This window comes from Scyliorhinus canicula, chromosome 10, assembly GCF_902713615.1.
Source record: "Scyliorhinus canicula chromosome 10, sScyCan1.1, whole genome shotgun sequence".
In the NCBI taxonomy this organism is placed as follows: domain Eukaryota; kingdom Metazoa; phylum Chordata; class Chondrichthyes; order Carcharhiniformes; family Scyliorhinidae; genus Scyliorhinus; species Scyliorhinus canicula.
In genome coordinates, this window is record NC_052155.1 from 171,490,713 (window position 1) to 171,514,789 (window position 24,077).

The following is a 24,077-nucleotide window of genomic DNA, read 5'->3' on the forward strand; positions in this document are numbered from 1 at the left end:
CTAAATGATTCAGTTACCAATACTGACCAACTTCAGCCAAAGATTATTCTGTACTGCATAATAATTTAATTGGACATTTGTTTATGTACAAATAATAATGATGGCGTTTTATTCAAGGAACATGTTCATAGCCCAAAGGCTAAATTGCAGTGCTGTTTACATTGGAAAATTAATATAAGGGCTAAATAATCGTGATACAAACAAGTAACAATCATCTCACAACAAAAATAAGCAAATTCAGCAGGCAACAGAGAAATGGTGGACAGGATGTTAAAAGAAGAGTAAAATTGAAATAAAATGATACGGAAATTATAAACTAATAAACTACATGCACTGAATAATTTAAGTATTTAATCGAGGATCCGAACCATGTGAGGAATGGGGCTACGTTGGTAACTTTCTGTCCTAACATCTACTCCATTCTGAGGAAGAGCTCAAAACTGAAACATCCGATAACTCCTGTTTTTTGATCGATATTGCCTGACCTGCTAAATATCTCCAGCATTGTAGAATCATAGTAAACGCTCAACATTTTGCTATTCTACGTTTGTTAGATGGTGTAGTTCCACCCACATCTAATCTTTGAGGATTCACACAATTGCGTGAAATGTTTAACTAAAATGCAAATTCTAAGATTTTCCAATCATTTGAATTATGGTTTTCAAGAATGAAGGAAATATGGGCATGAGTTATATCATTGTCCACCCATGTATAATTCACAAGATAGTCATTAATCCCTTTTTTTTTTTCAACATAATTAAAATTGTTCGTAATGGAGTTTCAATGTTATATCTACTTGTCTCTACTATTAACAAGCAGTTCGCATGAAACCTGTGTAGATCATTTGAAAAAGGATTGGTAACGGACTTCAATGATTATTGCTCTTCATTTGGGTGGAGTGTTAAGAGTACATTGGTCTGCTAAGCTTACTCCAAATTCTTTAACCACTTTCATCAAAACTGCGTCAGTGCTGAGAACCAGTGTCAAGCAAAGTTGGTTAAGAAAATTCTCCATGTTCATAGGTAGCCCAGAGTATTTTATCTACCTTTTGTCAATTCAGGTCTGCTTCAAGCTATGTTAGATGCAGCACTTTCCATAACTATTGATGCTTCTTGCCTTGGCAGCCTGCACAGCTGTGTTGTTGGAGGCTCAGTAAACCAATCTATTCAGACCAAACTGAATTAAGTATTTGGATATGGTTCCCAACTACAAGAGTTCGCATTTCTATTTGTATTTCCTGAGTGATAACGTTCTACCAAGTTAAATCACTCAGGCCACATAATTTGAGTGTGCTCTGTATCAGACAAACAACTTCATGGGCTTTTGGTCACCATATTGAAGTTTGATTGATTAAAGCAATGGGACTATTTTGAACACTGTTAATGTATCTGCTTCTACAACCTCCCTGGCAATGCTTTCCAGGCACTCGCCACCCTCTGTGTAAAAATAAATAAATAAATAAAATAAAAATAAAAATCTCACATTTCCTCTAAACTTTGCTCCACGGACCGTAAACCTATGCCCCCTGGTGACTGACTCCTCCACCCTGTGAAAGAATGCCTGCCTATCCACTCTATCCATGCCCCTCAATCTTAGAACATAGAACATAGAACAGTACAGCACAGAACAGGCCCTTCGGCCCTCGATGTTGTGCCGAGCAATGATCACCCTACTTAAACCCACGTAACCCGTATACCCGTAACCCAACAATCCCCCCATTAACCTTACACTACGGGCAATTTAGCATGGCCAATCCACCTAACCCGCACATCTTTGGACTGTGGGAGGAAACCGGAGCACCCGGAGGAAACCCACGCACACACGGGGAGGACGTGCAGACTCCACACAGACAGTGACCCAGCCGGGAATCGAACCTGGGACCCTGGAGCTGTGAAGCATTGATGCTAACCACCATGCTACCGTGAGGCCCAATCTTCTAGACCTCTATCAGGTCACCCCTCATCCTCTGTTGTTCTAATGAAAACACATGGTCACATTGAGCACCTATTTAAAATTCATAAAAGGGCACTTGGGTGTAGAACACTCCCACTCCAAAGGACAGAGGATATAAAGATCTTGCTCCTTATTTCAATTGATGACAGATCCTGCAAAATGGATGTGCACACAGCAGTTTAAAAAATGGCGATATTTTAATTACGGCAATATTATTTGATGTACTGCAAACAGCCAGCAGCTGCAATGGCAACTGCCGGTTTATTAGTGGCGTGGAAATTTAAGGAAATATCAGGAGTGCAAACAGGATAACATCTCTTTCTCACCTGATGCCCAAATGTCATTCCTTACTGATTTATACACAGCCAGCCTTTAGAGTTAATCGATTGTCATTCATTTCTCATCAGAATTAAAACAGTTTTTGGAAAATCATAAAACTGAGACACCAAAATATTAAATCAGGGCATGATATTATAAACATAATTGTTTATTGGTATTAACTTTGTTACAGTGCGGCAAGAAGCTCAGGCAGATTCAGGGCAGTGAACACCGGTAGTCGAATGAAACAAATGTAGTAGCATCACCTAGTGTGGCAGGACTGAATGTAAGCATGGTAAATGAGGTGCTACGTAATACCCAGTTTAAAAAAAATAAAAATGTCAATCACTATTACTGTAACAAAATCTAGACACGGCATGACAAAGTCGAAAGTCTTCCATACGAGAGAGCGGTGCTTGACCTAATTTTAGGGAATGAAGCCAGGCAGGTGGTACAAATATCTGGGGAAGCATTTTGGTGATCGTGACCATAACACGGTAAGTTTTAAGGTAGCTATGGAAAAGGACAAAGATGGACCAGAAATAAACGTCCTGAATTGGGGGAAGACCAATTTTCATAGGATAAGACCAGATCTGGCCAAAGTGAGCTGGGAGCAGCTACTTGTAGGAAAATCCACATCGAAGTAGTGGGAGTCATACAAAAAGGACATGGAAAGAGTACAAAGCCAACATGTTCCCATAAAGGTAAAGGTTGGGACCAGAAAGCCCAGAGAATCCTGGATGCCAAGGACTATACGAGATTGGATAAGGAAAAAGAAAGGAGGCTTATGGCAGATACAGGGGGCTCAAAACAGTGCATGTCCTAGAGGAATATAGAAAGTGCAGGGAGGTACTTAAAAAAAAAAGGCAGGCGAAGAGTAGGCATGAAAAAAACAATGACAGGCAAAATAAAGGAAAATCCCAAGATGTTTAGAAGTGTATTAAAGGCAAGAGGGTAACCAAGGGAAGTGTAGGGACAAAAGTGGCAATCGTGGAGCGGAAAGAGGCGAGGTGGTAAATGAATATTTTGCATCTGTGTTCACCATGGGGAAAGACTAGGTATAGAAAACAGGGAGGAGGACTGTGATATAATTGAAGACATTCGCGTTGAGAGGGGGGAAAGTTTTGGGTTTAGAAGTGAATAAATCCCCTGGACCAGATGACATGTACCAATGCTAGTGGTCCCCAACCTTTGTTATAGCACTGCACACCTTTGTATTATAAAATAAATGTTGAGATACCTCCTATTTTCTCCAACTGAGCTGCCCCCCACACAAAAACATTTTTATCTCTAAAACCTCTTAAAAAAAACATGTCACGCCACCATTTAATACAATTTTAATTAAGAAGTTTACAATGAAAGCCTTATCACCTTTTGCGTGTGAAATAAAATATAGGAGTCTGTTTCCCTTTTCTTAACTTTATTGGTTCTTGCTTCTTACCTCTGTCTTCCCGAAATGGGAACTTGTTTTTATTTTACTTATTCTGTTCTTTTTTTCAACCTATCTCCTTCATTTCTTTCCAGGTTCTTGTGCCCTTTTTTGTGTTTTGTTTTTTTCCGCAGGTCTTTAACTTTGTCCTTAACTGTGTTATCGGCAGGACAGCACGGCGCAGTGGTTAGCATGGCACCGAGGTCCTAGGTTCGATCCCGGCACTGGGTTACTGTCCGCGTGGAGTTTGCACTTTCTCCCCATGTTTGCGCGGGTTCGCTCCCACAACCTAAAGATCTGCAGGTTAGGTGGATTAGCTACGCTAAATTGCCCCCTAATTGAAAAAAATGAATTGGATGCTCTAAATTTAAAATAAAAAACTCTGTTATCGCCATCTCCAATTCCCAAAGAACCTGGAATCTCCTGAGCATGCACCAGCCAGGAAAGGGCCACACATGCGCAGATCTGAATTTGTTTACATCAGTTAGGCCCATGCGTATGCACCTGACCAACGTAAAAAATCCAAACCGTGCATGTGCAGCCCATTGCCAGCTGGCACATGCATAGGAGGCCCAAGGTTCATCGGGACTTGGCAATGCTGAGCCACGGAGCGGAAATTAAAGATTAGATTTTGTATATTTACGCTAATGTTTAATTGTTTTGTATCTTATTTTGTGGCACACTTGTCGAGCCTTCAGGGCACGCCGTTTGGGAACCTCTGCCCTAGGCTGCTGTGTGAGGCAAAGGGAAATATTGGAAAAAATTTTGAGGAACAGAATTGGTGTCCGCTTGGAGAGGAAAGAATTAATCTAGGATAGTCGGCATAGCTTTGTCAGGGGAGATAATGTGTAACAAATTAAATTGATTTTTTTTGAGGAGGTGACGAAGTGCGTGTAAGAGAATAATGTAGTTGATAAAGTCTACATGGACTTCAGTAAGGCTTTTGACACGGTCCTGCATGGAAGACTGATAAAGAAGGTAAGAGCCCATGGGATCCAGAGCAAATTGGATCCAAAATTGGCTTAGTGCCAGGAGGCAGAGGGTGATGGTTTTTGTCACTGGATGCCTGGGTCCAGTGGATTGGTGCTGGATCCCTTGCTGTTTGTCGTGTACATTAATGATCGCAATGTGAATGTGGGGGGTATGATCAATAAGTTTGCAGATGACTCAAAAATTGGTGATGTGGTAAATAACAAGGAGGAAAGCCTTTGATTACAGGATGATATCGACGGGCTAGTCAGATGGACAGAACTGCTGCAAATGACATTTAACCGTGAAAAGTGTGAGATGCATTTTGGGAGGACTAACGAGGCAAGGGAATACATAATGAGTGGTGGGACACGATGAAGATATTGGCGGCCAGAAGGACCTTGGGGTATATGTCCATAGTACCCTGAAGGTAGCAGGACAGATGGATAAGGTGGTTAAGAAGGCATATGGGATGGTTGCCTGTATTACCCCAGGCATAGAATATAAGTAAGAAGTCTTACAACACCAGGTTAAAGTCCAACAGGTTTGTTTCAAACACGAGCTTTCGGAGCACGGCTCCTTCTTCACCTGAAGAAGGAGCCGTGCTCCGAAAGCTCGTGTTTGAAACAAACCTGTTGGACTTTAACCTGGTGTTGTAAGACTTCTTACTGTGCTCACCCCAGTCCAACGCCGGCATCTCCACATCATAGAATATAAGGGCAGGGAGGTTAAGATGGAGCTGTATGACATGCCCTATAGGTCACAGCTAGAGTACTGTGTGCAGTTCTGGTGGCCACACAGGAAGGATTGCACTAGAAAGGGTACAGAGGAGATTCACCACGATGTTGCCTGGGCTGGAGTGTTTCAGCTATAATGATGGGCTGGGGTTGTTCTCCTTGGAGCAGAGAAGGCTTAGATTGAGGTGTACAAAATTATGAGGGACACAGATAGGAAGAAACCTTTCCCCTTAGTAGAGGGGGGTCAAAAACCAGGGGGCCTAGATTTACGGTGAGGGGACTTGAGGAAAAGCTTTTTCACCAAGAGGGTGGTGAGAATCTGGAACTCACTGCCTGAAAGAAGATAAGAGGCGGGCACCCTCACAGTATTTAAGAAGCATTTAGATGAGCACTTGAAATGCCATAATATACAAGACTACAGACCAAGTGCTGGAAAATGGGATTAGAATAGATAGGTGCTTGATGACTGGCACAGACACGATGGGCCGTAGAGCCTCTTGCTGTGCTGTGAAACACTAACTCTCTACACAATTGTAAATGTTTTAACATATGGAATGTACATTAGATTTCTATGTTATGTAGGACTTTTAAAAATAGAGTGTTCTGCTATGTTGTATCTGAGAAATTTAGTAGTTCTTTGGGAGAAACTGATCTCTTTTCAAAGGCACACCTTATTTAAGTTTTCTTAATCTTTTCAACTGTTAATTTTTGAAAAATGCCAGGAAGCAGAGGTAGTTTTAAGTAACCTATATTTGTATTTTTGGATATGAGAAATGAGATATAGATTTAAGTGAGTTCAATTGTGTGTGACTGTAAGAAATGGTTAAAACTTTAGTTAGATTCACATTTAACAAAGATGCTTGCATGCATGGGGGTTTTGGTTTAATGTCAAACTGTGCCTACATTGTAGTTTACAACGTGAAAACACACATGTGAAGATTCGGTTGTTGCTTAGCAACCAGGGGCCACTTTTGAGTTAGAAATAATTTTTGAGTTTAGTTTTAAACTGGATCCAAGGCAGTTGGAACTAGGTAGCTGGAGTGGAAGCATTTCTCAAAGAAGATTGCCAGAAGCAGAGAAACAGAACAGTGGAGTAATGGGAGGAAAGCAAGTCCCGGATATTAAAAAGCAGGTAGTTCTAGAAATCGGGGAATGAAAGAGAAGTCCCAGGGAGACTGAAGTCAAAGGGACAAAAGGAACTTTAATCTGAACAAGGTACCCTTCACCGAAGTTAAAGAAAGGGGCAGAGAGATGCTCACAGTTAAAGACTGAGCTGAAAGCTGCAGACCTGGTGAAGTTGGCTAGTGAGAAACCAGATATCTGAAGTAATGTTTATTAATGATATTTAAAATATCCAACTGAGGGGCAGTTTAGCGTGGCCAATCCACCAAACCTGCACATCTTTTGGGTGTTGGCTGAGACCCACTCAGACAGGGGGAGAATGTGCAAACTCCACAAGGACAGTGACCTGGGGCCGGGATCGAACCTCGGCACCGTGAGGCAGCAGTGAATGCACATGGCAATTCAAGGTAGAGGAATATTGAAAGGAAAGATGGGATTCCTGCTGAAGCATCTGTGAGAAAGCATTGTTTGGGAGAAGATTTTTTTCGAGATTGCAGTTTGGAAACAGTTGTGAAATTGGTGTTCCTGCGAGGTCTCTTGACTCAGTGTGAGAAGCATCTTGTGGAGGTGGTGGGGGGGGGGGGGGGGATTTGATTAGAGGTCCACAGACTGTGTCGGGTGGCGTCTGACGCTTGGTTTCAGAGTAGGTAGTGTCTGATCACAGTTGGCCTGTTGGTTTACAGGGATTGTGTGCTTACTGGGAACCATCTTGTGTAAAATATGTTCTGTAACTTGTGTTACCCTTAGAAGTCTGTCACATTTGTGTACATGGGGTGAAGGAGTATTGTGTTGTCAATCTTTTCATGTTTAATAAATGTTTTATTCTTTTGTAAAAAGCTAATTGGCAGTCCTGTGACACTCTGTTCATTCACGTTTCTCAAAAAATGTAAGGTTATGGTCTATTGATCAAAGGTTATGGTCTATTGATTAAAAGTTATGGTCTATTGAGCCAAGGTTCCATTTTTTGACTTGCCTGTCCAGCAGTATCATCAGCTGGGATCAAAACAAGAAGAATTTGAGTCTTCAAATGAAGGGTTGGTTAATGTTTATTTTAATGTACAAGCTACAAAGCATTTCTATATGTGTGTAGCACAGTGCTTTGCTCATGAAATGAGCAGGAAATGCCCCTAATATATCTCTACCATTCTTTGTCACTTTGTAATTTTGTCTTGCCTCTTGTATCCAGGTATGGTTTGCCAGTGAACTTCCAAGCTATGCTTTTACAACCTAACAAAAAGATGATGAAAAAGCTTCGGGAAATACTCAATGATCTATATAAACACCTGGACAGCAGTGCAGCTGCCATCATTGATGTAGGTACCTGCATGGCACCATTTTATGTCCTACTTGATCTATTGGTCTTTAGCTTTTCTAATTGCTCCCCTGGTTAAGGTGGATAGCAGAGGTATGCAGATTGGGAATGTCTCTGGTGGGATCTTTGGGCTGCTCTAACTTAACTGACACCTATTTGGAGCATCAGTTGGGAAAAACAGGCACCCTTTCCTCAGGACTTGAGAGTTGTCCAGGCTTCCAGCTCCTGACTGGCATCGAGCATTTAAATGTTATCAAAATCATACCTTATCAATAGGATTGTATACTAGATGTTAACGTTTTAAAGGACTGAACAGAACAAGGGTGGGAGGGGGGTTAGATGAAGAAATAAAATATTATTCAGAACGTCACATCTGTCTGCAGTTCCATCCATTCATTAATCCAATACCTATGTTGTAGGTGATTGTTGAACTGTGAGGATTTCACCAGCATAACTGACTCACATAGGAAGCAAAGAAACACAGAAAATAGTAGGCCATTCAGCCCCTCGAGCTTGCTCTGCCGTTGAATACGATCATGGCTGATCCTCTATCTCAATGCCATACTCCCCATACTCCTTGATACCTTTAGAGTCTCGAAATCTATTCATTTCCTTCTTAAATATATTCAGTGGCTTGGCCTCCATAGCCTTCTCTAGTCGAGACTTCCACAGGCTCGTCACCCCTCATGGATGGAGAAATTTCTCCTCATCTCAGTCCCAAATGGTCTCCCCTGTATCCTTAGACTGTGACCCCTTGTTCTATACCCTCAACAGCCAGAGGAAGCAACACCCCTGCACCCAGAGCCGGTGCAGACTCGATGGGCCAAATGGCCTCCTGCACTGTAAATTCTATATCTATATCAGTCTGTGCAGCCCTGTCATAATTTATTAACTCTAATTATGGTTTTGTCTTGAGTTCCAGTCCAGCGTGTTTTAAAAAAAAAAAAAAATGGCTATAATCATTGTTTAATTTGATAGACACTTCTTGACGAAAGTTCACAATGGCCCACATGCCAAAGTGCTGACACTCCTAAACATCCCGTCCAGCAAACGGGCATCTAATCACCGGGAAGACGTGTTAAAAATGATAAAGAATTGTGGGAAATTTATCTCTTCCCTTCAAGCAACCAGAGTGTTCCAGAAGATCACAGTGAGCATGAGACATGTCAACTACTATTCCTCCCACCTTTTTTATGCAGTGGTATCAGCCTTTTGAATGTTTGAAGGGAACTCGCACTCGCTGCACAAGTCAGTAACTTATCCTTCAGCTTGATGGACCTCTGATGGGGCGGTGGTTGGGGGGGGGGGGGGGGGAGATAAAAGATACTTAACCTAGTTCTTTGTTTACATATTTTGTATGAATATGCCGTAGTTCTACTTAATTCAAATAGTTTATTGACATGGGTGCATTTTGGTCCTTTCATTATTTTTAATGCCTCGAAACTCTCATGGCTATGCTACTATAGAGTAAAAGGATCTTTTCTAAGCCAATTGTGATACTTCAGGGTGTTTAAAAGATGATTCGATTTAGTGATCCTCTTTAAACCTTCATAAGGGTCAGTATTTCACCCACCATTGTTATCTTTGTTATCTTAGCCTTTTCACTCCTTGATGGAGCATAGTTCACAGACAAATCCTCTTCATCTAATCCTGTCTTGGGCCAAACTCTCCAGTTGTTGCCATGTATAGCCCTTGGCTCTCATCTCCTTTTCTGTATCCCACCCCCATGTTTGTCTTGTACCTTGCTTTCTCTTCCTTGCGGGTTCCATGCAAGAGCTCGCCGTGTAATGTTGTTCTTTGGCTTCCTCAAAGTATGGCCTATCCAATTCCACTTTTGCCATTTTGATTTGGAGGACCATTGGGTCTTGTTTTATCTCCTCCCATAGCCTAATATTATTGATGGTATTTGGCCAGTGTATCCTAAGAATCCTTCTGAGGTATTTGTTGATGAAGATTAGATTTTCATCAACATTGTTTTGATGGTCTTCCATGTTTCTAAGCCATCAGTATGTGGTTGTGGGATAATAAAGCCAAGTCACCTGCAGTCTAAATCTTCCAGCTGTTCTGTGAGAGTTCAGTTTATGCCATTTCTTCTACCTGATGTTGTTTGTCTCACAATCCAATTCATTGCCAGCAAAAATAGGAAAGGTGACATCCAACAGCCGTCTTGCTCCAGTTTGTACGTTGAATTTATCAGAGAGAGCTTCCCTGCGCAAGACTTGATTGCTCATTCTATCGTAGGTATTCTTCGTGAGCAGATTATTTTCCCTGGAATGCCATAGCTCAACATCAACTTCCATAGCGTGTTTTGATCAATGCTGTCAAATACCCTCTCGTAGTCTACTAAACTAATTTAGATCAATGAGTTCCATTCCAATGATTGACTGATTATAATCCGTAGGGTTACATAGAACAGTACAGCACAGAACAGGCCCTTCGGCCCTCGATGTTGTGCCTACTCAAACCCACGTATCCACCCTATACCCGTAACCCAACAACCCCCCCCCCTTAACCTTACTTTTTTTAGGACATTACGGGCAATTTAGCATGGCCAATCCACCTAACCCGCACATCTTTGGACTGTGGGAGGAAACCGGAGCACCCGGAGGAAACCCACGCACACACGGGGAGGACGTGCAGACTCCACACAGACAGTGACCCAGCCGGGAATCGAACCTGAGACCCTGGAGCTGTGAAGCATTTATGCTAACCACCATGCTACCGGGTTGCTACTTAATCCACCCAAGATCTTTCTTTGAGGAATCCTGCCAAATCGTTAAGATGTCTTCTACTGCCCCTTTCAGTCTGTCGACTATGATGTGGTACAGTACTTTCCCTGGCACAGAGAGTACTATTATCTCACGATAGTTCTTACAAAGACTGAGATCGCCCTTCTTCGGAAGCTTCATCACATAACTTTCCTTCCAATCTGATGCCATTCTTTCACTGTACCACGGTACACGTGACAAAACCAATCCAAATCCTCCCATATTTTCCTCCGGAATCCATAGAGCATCTCCACAAAAGTGCTACTATCTGCCTTGAGAGCTTCTGCTGGTTTTTTGTCTAGTCCAGCTGCTTTGTCACGTTTCAGTGATGAGATGGCTTTCCTGATTTCTGCTCTTATTTCACCATGCGAGGATCTCAAAACTGAACACCGTATTCTAAAGGAGGCCTAATAAAGGGTTTGTACAAGGATCAGGTGGCCCCAGCAACGACCCTTGGTAAGATTCTGGGATCCCAGAGTTGCATCTTTCCTATCTGCTGGAAGGTGAGCCATTGGTTACACCTGTGAAACGAAGACACTCGTAAAAATATTTGATGGACAGAATAGCTTTGCAGCTTGTCACATCAGACAAACAATAATGGGCCCCGCCTTACTTTACAGGTCAGTGCTTGTTGAATTGGCTGGCTTACCTTTGCACCAGCCTGATCTTCTGTCAAGGGATTTCTTACCGAGTCACTAATTGTCCTGTCATCATGCCTCACCGTCCCTCCTTGATGTGAGAATCACGGCAACACATTGACTAGCTACAGTTCTTGCTGAACTTAATAAATGAAAGCCCTTCTTTTAGCACACCCAGCTCTCCCCTGAAACTTTCTAACCAATCTCATTGTCTGAAACTGATATGAGAGAAACTCATTTCTGTTAAATGCTGTTTGGTCCAACCATATATTTTTTTAAATTAAGGGGCAATTTAGCGTGGCCAATCCACCTACCCTGCACATCTTTGGTTTTAAGGGGGGGGGTGAAACCCACGGAAACACAGGGTGAATGTGCAAACTCCACACTGACAGTGACCCTGAGCCGGGACCGAATCTGGGACCTCGGCGCCATGAGGCAGCAATGCTAACCACTGCTCCACCGTGCTGCCCTTGGTCCAACCATATTAAATGTGATCTCTATACTAGTTTGAATAATTTTAGTCGACAGAAGATGAACAACATCATAATAGAAATCAATCTTTAAAGCCGCCCTAGACCAAATAGATATAAACAAATGTGACATTGATTTCCTCTTCAATATGTCCCCCTTCATCCACCACCACATTTTCAAAGTTTGGACTTCTGTAATATGGTACCGAAAAATAGCATAAAAGCCGATGCAGTTGTGACTTTAACGATAGAAATGTTTTTGAAAATTCTCTCTTATGCAGATGTGTTCCCTTTAACCCCACTCCCTCTCTTCTCTGCACTGCACACACCATTGCCGTCCAGGAGAGTATGATAGTGTAGTCTAAATATATTTCCATCTTTACTGACACAATTTGGGAACGGAGTAAAGATTTGTTATTTCTTTATCTCCTTATCTCCCCTCACCGATGAGTGGTGTTCTATTACAAGGTACACATCTTAACAGCCTGCTTGAGCTAGTTGAGTTCTGTGTTTGCGTATCGACAGTTTTTGTTTAAACTATTAATTTCTGGAATATCAACAGATCCTTTGTAAGCAGATTGCCCGAGGCTTTACTGAGTAATCCGGCTTCTGGAGCCTACTTATGTTGTTTAGCTTATAGCCAGGTAATGAGTGAACTGGCTCCCTTTTATTCTGCCTCCTCTGTTGGTTATGGCAAAGGTTTTTAAATTTATTTTCCATGTGGCCTTTTCTGAATCAAAATGTCATTTTACTAACTGTGCAGTAAACAATATGGAACTAATCAAAGGAGATTTTTTTGAGTTGAAAAGAGAGCAAATCTATTAGACACTAAACCAGCTGATCAAAAATAATAATAGCTCAACAACACGCACACGTATCAGAAATAAAGGTTGGAGTTCAGTAAGAAAAAAGTAAAAGAGTATACGATTGTGACCTTTGATTGTCTTTTGAGGTGTAGATTGTTAAACGGCGTGGCTGATTTAGGTTAGCTGTCAGATGTAAAAGATGTTGCAATGCACGTGAGATCTCTGTTCATGGATAGTTTTATCGTGTTGCCCCACCTGGACACGGGTCACAACTGACACATCACACAAATTACTTACACAAGCATTCTTGAATCAAGTTCACTTTGTTAGGACAAATGTGTCACAGACTCTTATGCAGTTAATTATTGTCTCTCAGACTATTACTTAACCCATAATAAAACGGTCACGCAGACGTCAACTCAGTGTCACGCAGACGTCAACTCGGTGTCACGCAGACGTCAACTCGGTGTCACGCAGACGTCAACTCGGTGTCACGCAGACGTCAACTCGGTGTCACGCAGACGTCAACTCAGTGTCACGCAGACGTCAACTCAGTGTCACGCAGACGTCAACTCAGTGTCACGCAGACGTCAACTCAGTGTCACGCAGACGTCAACTCAGTGTCACGCAGACGTCAACTCAGTGTCACGCAGACGTCAACTCAGTGTCACGCAGACGTCAACTCAGTGTCACGCAGACGTCAACTCAGTGTCACGCAGACGTCAACTCAGTGTCACGCAGACGTCAACTCAGTGTCACGCAGACGTCAACTCAGTGTCACGCAGACGTCAACTCAGTGTCACGCAGACGTCAACTCAGTGTCACGCAGACGTCAACTCAGTGTCACGCAGACGTCAACTCAGTGTCACGCAGACGTCAACTCAGTGTCACGCAGACGTCAACTCAGTGTCACGCAGACGTCAACTCAGTGTCACGCAGACGTCAACTCAGTGTCACGCAGACGTCAACTCAGTGTCACGCAGACGTCAACTCAGTGAGTGTCACGCACTCAAATGTCACCCCAATCAGAGCAGTTGGCCAAGCTTTCTAAAAGGATGCTTTACTGGTCACCGAGCCCTTGACTCGGGGTAATCTTGTGTGATGGTTGGTCCCAGGGTTTTCATTGATGAAGCTTCAATTCCCTGCTTTGTACGATTTCTTCCAGCTTTTTGAAGGTTCGATGTCAGTTTTACCACCCTCTGGTTGGTGAGGTTGTGCTTCGCAGAGCCAGTGAACAGGATCAATTTGTTCCATTGTGCCATAAGCAGCTTCCAGATTAGCAGTTTCTCAGACTTTTATGTGCCCCTTTCTCAAAGTCTGCAACTGTCTGCAGTTGCCTGGTTTCAATCATCTTCCTGCTTTCCTTGTTGCATAGCTGTTATCTTTGACCTTATCACACAGCTACTAACCATGTCCCTTTGAGGCCAGGGGCTTCCTGCTGTCCTGCATCCTGTTGTAGAAACTGCATTTCCAGAAAGTCTTCAGAAAGCTTCTGTCATTTCTTTAGTGTTTTTGCTATTTGGCCACATTTCCCCATCAGGCTACAGTGTCTGTGATAGCTTGGCCATATTTCCCAGTAAGCTTAGGCTACTACTGTAGTAGGCCAGGGCCAGACTAATAGTATTGAGTTCTGCACAGGCAAATTCACTTGTTGTAAAAGAGAAAGGGGGAATACTTCAGCCTGTTTCTTCTGTTGAAGTCATTTTTTCAAAAATATCTCTGCTCTGGTGACCTTTCCTGACTTGGTAAACCATTATCAAAGTTGTGCTGGCTGTATATTCCAGGGGAATTTGATTACCGTGTCCACTGTAGTCCTCGCGTTGCAGAACAGGCAATTACGTTTTTGCTGACTCATCTCAGAAATTTGTGACGAGTTTCAAGATAGTGTGAAAGCCAACAGGATGTGGGCTCTTTCACACTCCATGTAGGGTGGGAGGGAAGGTGTGGTGGTGGTGGTTTGAGTGTCTGTTACCACTTGGGTGGAATGCTCGTTGTATTCTGGCTGGCTAGCAGTTCTCCATTGCCTTAATAAGATTACAGTTTATTAAAATCCAACACTTTGCATTTTAATATCTCTTCCACAGGCAGTGATGAGTTTCAGTGGATCTGTAAATTGCCAGAACTACTCCTCAAAGTACATGGAGATTTCCTGAAGTTGTTTATTATGTATAAATGTACACGGGGCTGTTTAGCAACAGGGCTAAATCACTGGCTTTGAAAGCAGACCAAGCAGGCCAGCAGCACGGTTCGATTCCCGTAACAGCCTCCCCGAACAGGCGCCGGAATGTGGCGACTAGGGGCTTTTCACAGTAACTTCATTTGAAGCCTACTTGTGACAATAAGCAATTTTCATTTTCAAATCCTGTAAATTCTCAGATCTATATATTTTCTAGCTATTGACATTATCTGACATTGAGCAGAGGTTTTTAAAAATAAGTTTGTGGAATAACAAAGACTCATTTGTTTTCAACTCCTTTTACAGGCAGCCATGGACATCCCAGGTCTGAGTCTAAGCCAGCAAGAATACTACCCATATGTGTATTACAAGATTGACTGCAACCTGCTTGAATTCAAATAGATGCGAATGCAGTTTTCTCCAGCCACCTTGGCTTTTAGAGTATGGGTTACAGTAGTATTGGACAGATGCCTGCTTCTCTCTTTATTTCCCTTAAGCCTGGGTTAACTGGTGTTTGCTTACTCAGCCCTGCAATTAGGTACAGTCCTGTGATCTGTCTGCTGCTGTTTCCTTTGAAAACGTGTGTCGACGTACTCTTTTTTTTTACCAATCAGGTATTGAATTATGTGCTGCAATAATCTGGATCTATATTTATGAACAAATTCATTATTTAAAAAGAAAAAAAAAAGCCATTTGTGAAGTGCTGTGTGGTAAACTGCATTGGGTGTCAATATTCCTGAAAGACCTTGTTTACAACTGTATATTAATAGTGCAAAAGAGTTTGTATCATTTCACCCATTTACCTGTGTTTGATACATAGAATTTTAAATAGCCACTGGTCGTAACCAATCGTGTTTATTGAAAAAGTGTATGTGATGTACAGGGTCTGTACTGATGTTTTAAACATGACTCCAATGTGCAAAAACTGTATACGTTCATGATTTATCACGCTGACAAAAATATGGAATAAATGTAAAAGCCATGGGAACCAAGTATGTGCTAGTGTTGAAACTTTGTCAGAACTTTGGAAATCAGGTAATTTTATCATTTTAAACAGGCACTAGTGCTACAGAAGTGTTTTAAATGATCAGCCAAGTTTTGATTTTTAGCTTTGTACATTATTGTACAATTTACCATCGCTGGTTTAGGTGGCAGGACTCCAGTGCAAACAGAACTTGAACATTACTGCTTTATTGTTTGCAAATGATTGGTGCTGAACAATTCGTACGCTACCTGGGTGAAGGAAAGAACCATATGCAATACTGTTTCTTCAAGTGTTGTCTTCGATAAGAGGTCATGTTTTATCCCGTGGGTCTGAAGCCATTTGTAATCTGCGGGCTAGCTTTCATGCTTCACGTATTGACAGGCCAGTGCATTTCAGTCCTGAAGGTCCCTCCGTGAAGGTTCACTGGAAGGTTCCTGGGTCCAGAGGGTTGACCTATGTTGAGAGGCTGAGTAAATGGGGACCAAGTTCTCTGGAGTTCAGAAGTAATCTCTTTGAAACATATAGGATTCTGAAGGAGCTGGATGGGATAAGCACAGATTTTTGTTCCCCTGGCTAAAACATTGGGGCCACAACCTCCGGATTAAGGAATGGGGGTGGGGTGATTATTTGGGTTAGAGATGAGAGATTGTGTCACCGAAAAGGTTGTGCATCTTGGAATTCTCAGCCCCGAAGGGTTGTGAATGTTCCATTGTTCTGCACATTTAAAGCTGGGACAGACCGATTTTTAGCGTCTCGGGGATAGGGGGAACAGGCTGGGGTATGGTGGAATTGAGGTGGTAAGTCAGCCCTGATTGTGTTGAAAGACAAAGCAGGCTCGAGGGGGTCAGGCGGAGTACTACTACTCTTATGTTCTTGTGGTCACATTGCTGATGGATAGGAATAGATTATTCCTGCCACCAATACATTAAATAACCCCCACAGAAAAGTGTCTCTTGTAAATTGCAGTAAATGCTTACCATGTTTCTGTACGACCCTTTCTTTTTTTATTCTGTTGGTGTCCTTCTGCAACTGATGACATAAGACCGGGTGTTAAAAGCTGCGTCAGGATCCGAATTACCTAATGATCAACTTGATTCTCAATGGGGCCTGGAATGCGAGCCTCTATAGCTGCCTAAAACTGACTGACTAAAATGTTGTGGGACTGAGTGGGGTGGAATATCACTCTGCTCCATGGTAAGGTAAATTTAAAAAGGAAAACCCAAAACCTTTTATGTTGGCAACAGTCCACTTGAAGACTGCTGGTCAGGGTTTGTAGTTCCTTAATTTTCTAACGACTTGCCTGTGTTTTTGATTAGTGTACAGTTTCACTTTGTTACTTTGAGCCAATCAACAAAGAATAATCAAAAGAAAGCACAATGGGAAATAAATTGCATTTGCGGGATGTGTGTTGCATGCACGACTGCTGTGACGGTGGATCTTGTGTTAAAGGAAATTAGAGAATTCGGTTTTTGATTATGATCTTTGCACTGTTGCTTTTCCGCCGTTTCTGCTTCTCTTTTCTGACCCTTCGCACTTTTTCCCTTTTGCTTCTCCCTCGACGCTCCTTATCCTCATTGCCCTCTTCTATTCTCTTTCAACACCCCCCCCCAAAAAAAACCTTATTTCCTCTCCTTTGGGTAGCTGTTGGTGTCTGATGACGAAGGGAACTGCTGAATGGGTGGGGTGAAGTACAATCAATTAAAGAACTAATCCAAGCATGGGGCCACCGGTCAATGGAGGAAGGCTAGAATTGAGTAAAACTAGATAGTGTGACCTTTGGATTATGGGTGGTGGGATAATGTGGCTGTTGGCTGAGGGGGAAAAAACGGACGAAACGGGGAAATAAGAATTCTGGTCCAAACTGATCTTGTATGCCTTAAAATGGAACACCAGTAAAAACTGGGAAATAGGAATACTGGTCCAAACTGTTCTTTGCTATTTGATGGCTGGGGATCTGGCTCCTTGTGTTCCCTGCCCTCACCAGACTAGAACCATTGAATTCCTACAGTGCAGAAGGAGGCCATTCGGCCCATCAAGTCTGCACCAGCCCTCTGAATGAGCACCCTACCCAGGCCCATTCCCCCACCCTATCCTCGTAACCTCACTTAACCTGCACATCCTTGGAAATTAAGGAGCAATTGAGCATGGCCGATCCATCTAACTTGCACATATTTGTACTGTGGGAGGAAACCCACGTAGACACGAGGAGAAAGTGTTAACTTCACATAGATAGTCACCCAAGGCCAGAATTGAACCCGGGCCCCTAACCACTGTGCCACCTGTGCTGCCCTAATGCTAACAAACTACAGTGCGAAAACATATGGAGCGGGAACTGCAGTGGTGAGGTCTAAAGACTGCCAGGTGGAGGGAAACCAAGCTGAGGAATAATCCAGAGCAGACATAAGATCATTAGTGAGGCCCTAAGGCTGTGCCCAAAGGCAGGCTGGTAAGGCACATCAAAGAGGGAGAAGGCCTGAGGGAACCAGTTAATGGTGGCTCGAAGAAGGATGGACTTTTTAAAGAATATTATTTGCCTTTTACTCTTACTCTCCCCCCCCCCCCCCCCCCCCCCCCCCCCCACCCCCCCAATTTTGTGGTGGGTTTGAAAGGTCTGAAGCAACAATCTAGCTGGTCTCAAAAGGAAGAATCGTTTCCCTCTAGTGTGGAGATGATCATAGAATTTAGAATTAGAATTTACAGTGCAGGAGGCCATTCGGCCCATCGAGTCTGCACCGGCTCCTGGAAAGAGCACCCTACCCAAGGTTAACAGCTCCACCCATCCCCATAACCCAGTAACCCCACCCAACACCAAGGGCAATTTTGGACACTAAGGGCAATTTATCATGTCCAATGATGTATTGCAGGGCTCGTGGACTAAGAAAAATCCGTTGCCAAGTGTAACAAAAGTGCAATAGAGGCAGTGTGCTGGTAAAGGCTAGTACTACACAATAAAAGTGCACACCCTCCGTGTAATTAAGGTGCTATGAAACTGGGGACAGCGCAGGTCAACACAGGCAAAACAGCTTTGGTTTAGAGTTTGAAGATTCTGTTGAAATGTTTAACCAATGTATGTTGTCCACCAGCTATTAAAATTATTTTAAATGCTTAGATTCTATTTCAAGCATGTTTTCAATCCTTAAATATGCCAAACATGAAATAGATTTTGTCTCAGCAAGACTTGGTTAAATACAAGTAACTACTTAAGAGGGAGACATGGGAACGTTTCTGGATGAGTAAATCAATAACAAAGTTCATATCATGTACTTTCAAATATGGATGTAGAGGCCACGTCTATTCACTCAGGTGAACGTAGAAGGTTCCAGCCACCATTTCAAAGAGGGCGACGGGAGCTATCCCTGGTGAACTGGCTAATACTCATCCCTCAATCAATATGGCACAAATAAATTACCTAGATATGTTAACTTTGCTGTTTGTGGGATCTTGCTGTTTTCTAAGTCTGCTGCCACATTTGCTACATTACAATAGTGAGAACACTTCAAAAGTACTTCCTATCCGGCCCCGGGTCACTGTGTAGAGTTTGCACATTCTCCCTGTGTCTGCGTGGGTCTCATTCCCACAACCCAAAGATGTGCAGGTTAAGTAGATTGGCCATGCTAAATTGCCCCTTAATTGGAAAAAATATATAAATAATTGGGTACTCTAAATTTATTTTAATGAAGTACTTTGGGTGGCATGGTAGCATAGTGGTTAGCACTGTTGCTTCACAGTGTCAGTGTCCCAGGTTCAATTCCCTCTTGGGTCACTGTTTGTTCGGAGTCTGCACATTCTCCCTGTGTCTGTGGGTTTCCTCCGAGTGCTCCGATTTCCTCCCACAAGTTCAGAAAGACGTGCTTGTTAGGTGAATTGGACATCCTGAATTCTCCACCTGAATAGGTGCCGGAATTCTGGCGACTAGGGGCTTTTCATAGTAACTTAATTGCAGTGTTAATGTAAGCCTACTTATGACACTAATAAATATTATTATTATTCTCGGACCTTCGAAAGGTCCAGTGTTGGTGAAAGTCGCCATATAAATGCAACTTCTTTTTTGTTGCTTCTTTGGGTAAAAAAAGGATTTTAGTGGAGAAATTGAATCCAGGAAAGTGGATGATCTCTGAACCATTCCAAAGTTAAGTGCTACAGCTTAAATCTACTGCGAGTTGAATTATAGAATAGATTATTTGTGGCCATGCTGGTGTAGAAAGCCAAGAAAGAGCTGGATAATCTCCAGTTGGGAACAGGATTGGAAGCCCACTGGCTACAGACTCCTGGTAAAACAACTTGCCACCGGAATGACCCTGTGGCCCGGGCTCCTCAGGAATTCTGTTACAACCACCTCCACAAGGCTCAACCTCTTCAGGGATTCCTCCACTCCACCACATGGAATTAGATGGAAGGGAGGGATAAACATACATTCTCTTCTCGGTGAGAAGTCGGGATTGTCCCCATCCCAAAATAATTTTGAGGAAATGTTGAACCATGTCATTTATTGCCCCACTTGCTGGATTTCACTGGTAAACTTTTGCTGCTCAGGCATTGCACTGTATAGATGAACTGAACTAAATCACCGATGATCGATCAGTATTGATACAGTTCCTGCGCTATTGGCCAATGGACGTTTCACGTATGACACTTTGCGAAATTAATAGTCAGGAAAATTAAATGTCTGACTGACATTATTCTGCAGGTATCATACTTGAAAATGTTGTACATTAGAGCATATTTAATTATATAGATTACAGTTAAACATTTGAGTTTCGTTTAATCAATTTTATCATGACACTGAAGACACCGTTTAATCTTCAGAAAATGAACATCCTACTGAAAAGTCAGACGAGTCATGTTATTTTACTAAAGTTTAGTAAAGTTGATATAATTAGCCATTCATCCACCCACTTTTCATTTTGAAACACAAGAGAAACTTCTAAACTAAGCGACAGATCACTGGAAAGTCTGGTGGGTAGGCAGTCGTGTTTATATAGCTTTAAAGAAGGCAGCATGGTAGCACAGTTGCCTCACAGCTCCAGGGTCCCAGGTTCAATTCCTGGCTTGGGTCACTGTCTGTGCGGAGTCTGCACGTTCTCCCCGTGTCTGCGTGGGTTTCCTCCGGGTACCCAGTCCAAAGATGTGTGGATTAGCCATGCTAAATTTCCCCATAGTGTCCAAAAAGGTCGGGTGGGGTTAGTGGGATAGGGTGGGGTTACGGGGATAGAGCTTAGGAAGGGTGCGTTTTTCCCAAGGGCTGGTGTAGACTCGATGGGCCAAATGGCCTCCTTCTGCATAGATTTCATGGAATTTACAGTGCAGCAGGAGGTCATTCGGCCCATCGAGCTTGCACCGGCTCTTGGAAAGAGCACCTACCCAAGCCTACATCTCCACCCTATCCCCATAACCCAGTAACCCCACCTAACACCCAATCGGGCAATTTTGGATACTAAGGGCAATTTATCATGCCAATCCACCTAACCTGCACATCTTTCGACTGGGAGGAAACCAGAGCACCCGGAGGAGACCCACGCACACACGGGAAGAACGTGCAGACAGTGACCCAAGCCGGGAATCAAACCTGGGACCCTGGAGCGGTGAAACAATTGTGCTAACCACTATGCTACAGTGCTGCCTACGCTGCACTTGAAATTCTGTGTTAAATAGGGACACTGTCATATTAAAAATCTTAAATTTATACATTTTTAATAGCTAATGCGATGGTCTGGTCACTCCAAACTTTATTACTGAATAAGCGTGGTATTTATTGGAGGCAGCGGGGCGGGGGATCTCACTCATTGGCTAAAGAGCTAGCCCCTTTTAGGAAAGGTCTGCTCTATTGAGTGCCACTCAAATGTGGTTGGAGCCCTATCCTGGAATCAAGGATCCTGAGGCTGAGGTCCCGCCCCCTAACAGCTGTTGGCCAATCAGAGGCCAACAGCTCCATTTAACTGCAGTGCCTCTGGGAGATGGTGGCCATTGCCAGTAAGGCACCTATCGGGGGGGGGGGGGAGGGGGGGGGGGGGGGGTTGCAGGGTGGGAAAGCTGTGGGCTCCCCTGCTAGCACAATGGTTATCACTGTTGCTTCACAGTGCCAGGGACACGTGTTTGACTTGGTTCACTGTCTGTGCGGAGTCTGAACGTTCTCCCCGTGTCTGCAGGGTTTCCTCCGGGTGCTCCAGTTTCCTTCCACCAGTCCCGGATTCGGTGAATTGGACATTCTGAATTCTCCCTCTGTGTACCCGAACAGGTGCCAGAATGTGGCGACTAGAGGATTTTCCCAGTAACTTCATTGCAGTGTTAATGTAAGCCTACTTGTGACACTAATAAAGATTATTACCTGGCAGACAGCACCTCTGACAGTGCCGCAATGGAGAGTCAGCCTCGATTGTCATCGAGTGGGGGCTTGATATTGAAACCTAATGCAGAGACCAGAGTGCTACCCACTGAGACCCAGCAGATACTCACTTCTGTTTTGGTTTAGGTGACTGTCCCTTCAAATCAGCCACAATGCAAAAGATTGAAAAAACAGGCATAGATCAATACAAACATCGAGGCTCGCCAGTTTGCCGTCACGGTTATTGGGGGGGGGGGGGGAAGAAAGCAAGTTATGTAATTAAATGTATTAGTGTTGAAGTTTCTAAATTAGTTTTCAAGGCTACAGGTTCACGAGTGCTAGAAAGCTTTGTATTTCAAATCTGTTCACACTCTGTTGGTGGTGTGATGACCAGTTATTTTTGATTGTTATTCAAATCTTTGGCTCCTGAAATAAAATGCTGCAAATACATAACAGATCGGCCAGCATCAATGAGGAATTGATACCCAAACTGCAGAAATGTTTGCTCTTTCGGACGCTACCTACACGTTGTCTGCTTCTGACATTTCCATTTTATTTTAGATTTGCAGCTTCTCAACTTTTTATCTTTTATTATAAATTTACAGTACCCAATTCATTTTTCCCAATTAAGGGGCAATTTAGTGTGGCCAATCCACCTACCCTGCACATCTTTTTGGGTTGTGGGGGCAAAACCCACACAGACACGGGGAGACTGTGCAAACTCCACACGGACAGTGATCCAGAGCTGGGATCAAACCTGAGACCTTGGTGCCATGAGGCAACCATGCTAACCACTTGCGCCACCGTGCTGCCCTTGCAGCTTCTCAGCTTGAACGACTCTGCTAAGAGGATCTGAAGTTCTGGCAGTTGGTTGGAATAATGCACGGCACCAAAAAAAATCTTTTACTGTATCCAGGTATGTGCCAGGCCGCACTGTACCACCAGAGGGCAGTGTTTACTTGTGGAAAAGACTGACTTTTGCTAGTTACTCCCAAGTTTTCCTTTACCCTACAGTCATCGTTGCTTTTGTAATTCACTTACTGATCATTATTTATGTGGTCAAATTACTTCGAAAGTCCGCTTCCTAATGCCGGGGTCCATCTGATACTTGTGTTTAAGGTCATGAAAATATTTGATAGGGTAGATAGCCAGAAATGTTAATGATCTAGAAGTGAAGGTAGGAGGTATGTTCATGAAGTTCGCAGATGACGGGAGAATTGGTCATGCGGTAAATAATGAGGAGGAAAGCGTTACATTACAGGATGATGTTGATGGGCTAGTCTGATGGACAGAACAGTGGAAATGGACTTCAACCCTGAAAAGTGAGATTTTGGGGGTAACCAATATTGCAATGGAATATACAATGAATGGTACACCCTAGGAAGTAGAGGGTCAGAGGGACTTTGTGTGCAGGTTCTCAGATCCCTCAAGGCTACACGGCAGGAGGTGGCCATTTGGCCCATTGAGTCTGCATCAACCGTCTGAAAAAGCACACTACCCTACCCTATCCCCACCTAACCTTCTGACACTAACGGTCAATTTAGCATAGCCAATCCAGCAGTTGAGGAGCTGTATAAAATGCTCATTAGGCTACAGTAGGCTTACATTAACACTGCAATGAAGTTACTTTGAAAAGTCCCTAGTCGCCACATTCCGATGCCTGTCCGGGTACACGGAGGGAGAATTAAGAATGTCCAATTCACCTAACAGCACGTCTTTCAGGAGGGAGGAAACCGGAGCACCCGGAGGAAACCCACACAGACACGGGGAGAATGTGCAGACTTTACACAGACAGTGACGCAAGCCAGGGACTGAACCTGGGATCCTGGTGCTGTGAAGCAACAGTGCTAACCACTGTGCTAAGTGCGGCCTCCTGGGCATAATGTAATAAATTTGAAAGTTGACAAGAAACAATGAACCTTTTGGTTTGGTGCTATGGTTCCCATTACATCATCATCATGAGACTAATTCTCATAACTTCAGGTGGGTTCTGGAGGTGGAAATACTAACTAAGCCTTTAAATCTAAAACAAGTTCAGCAGCAATTAACTTCCATCAACATAGTATAAACGT

At 43.2% G+C, this 24,077-nt stretch overlaps 1 protein-coding gene across 1 annotated transcript in view; it reads left to right on the top strand.

Moving 5' to 3' along the window:
* Nucleotides 1–15,690, top strand: part of atp6v1c1a (ATPase H+ transporting V1 subunit C1a) — a 77,791-nt gene extending 62,101 nt beyond the window's left edge. The window contains exons 12-13 of the mRNA XM_038810138.1: nt 7,715–7,841; nt 15,005–15,690. Of these exons, the coding sequence (XP_038666066.1) occupies nt 7,715–7,841; nt 15,005–15,100 (223 nt within the window). The 3' untranslated portion in view covers nt 15,101–15,690. The remainder of the gene's footprint in view (nt 1–7,714; nt 7,842–15,004) is intronic.
* Nucleotides 15,691–24,077: the final 8,387 nt, after the last annotated feature.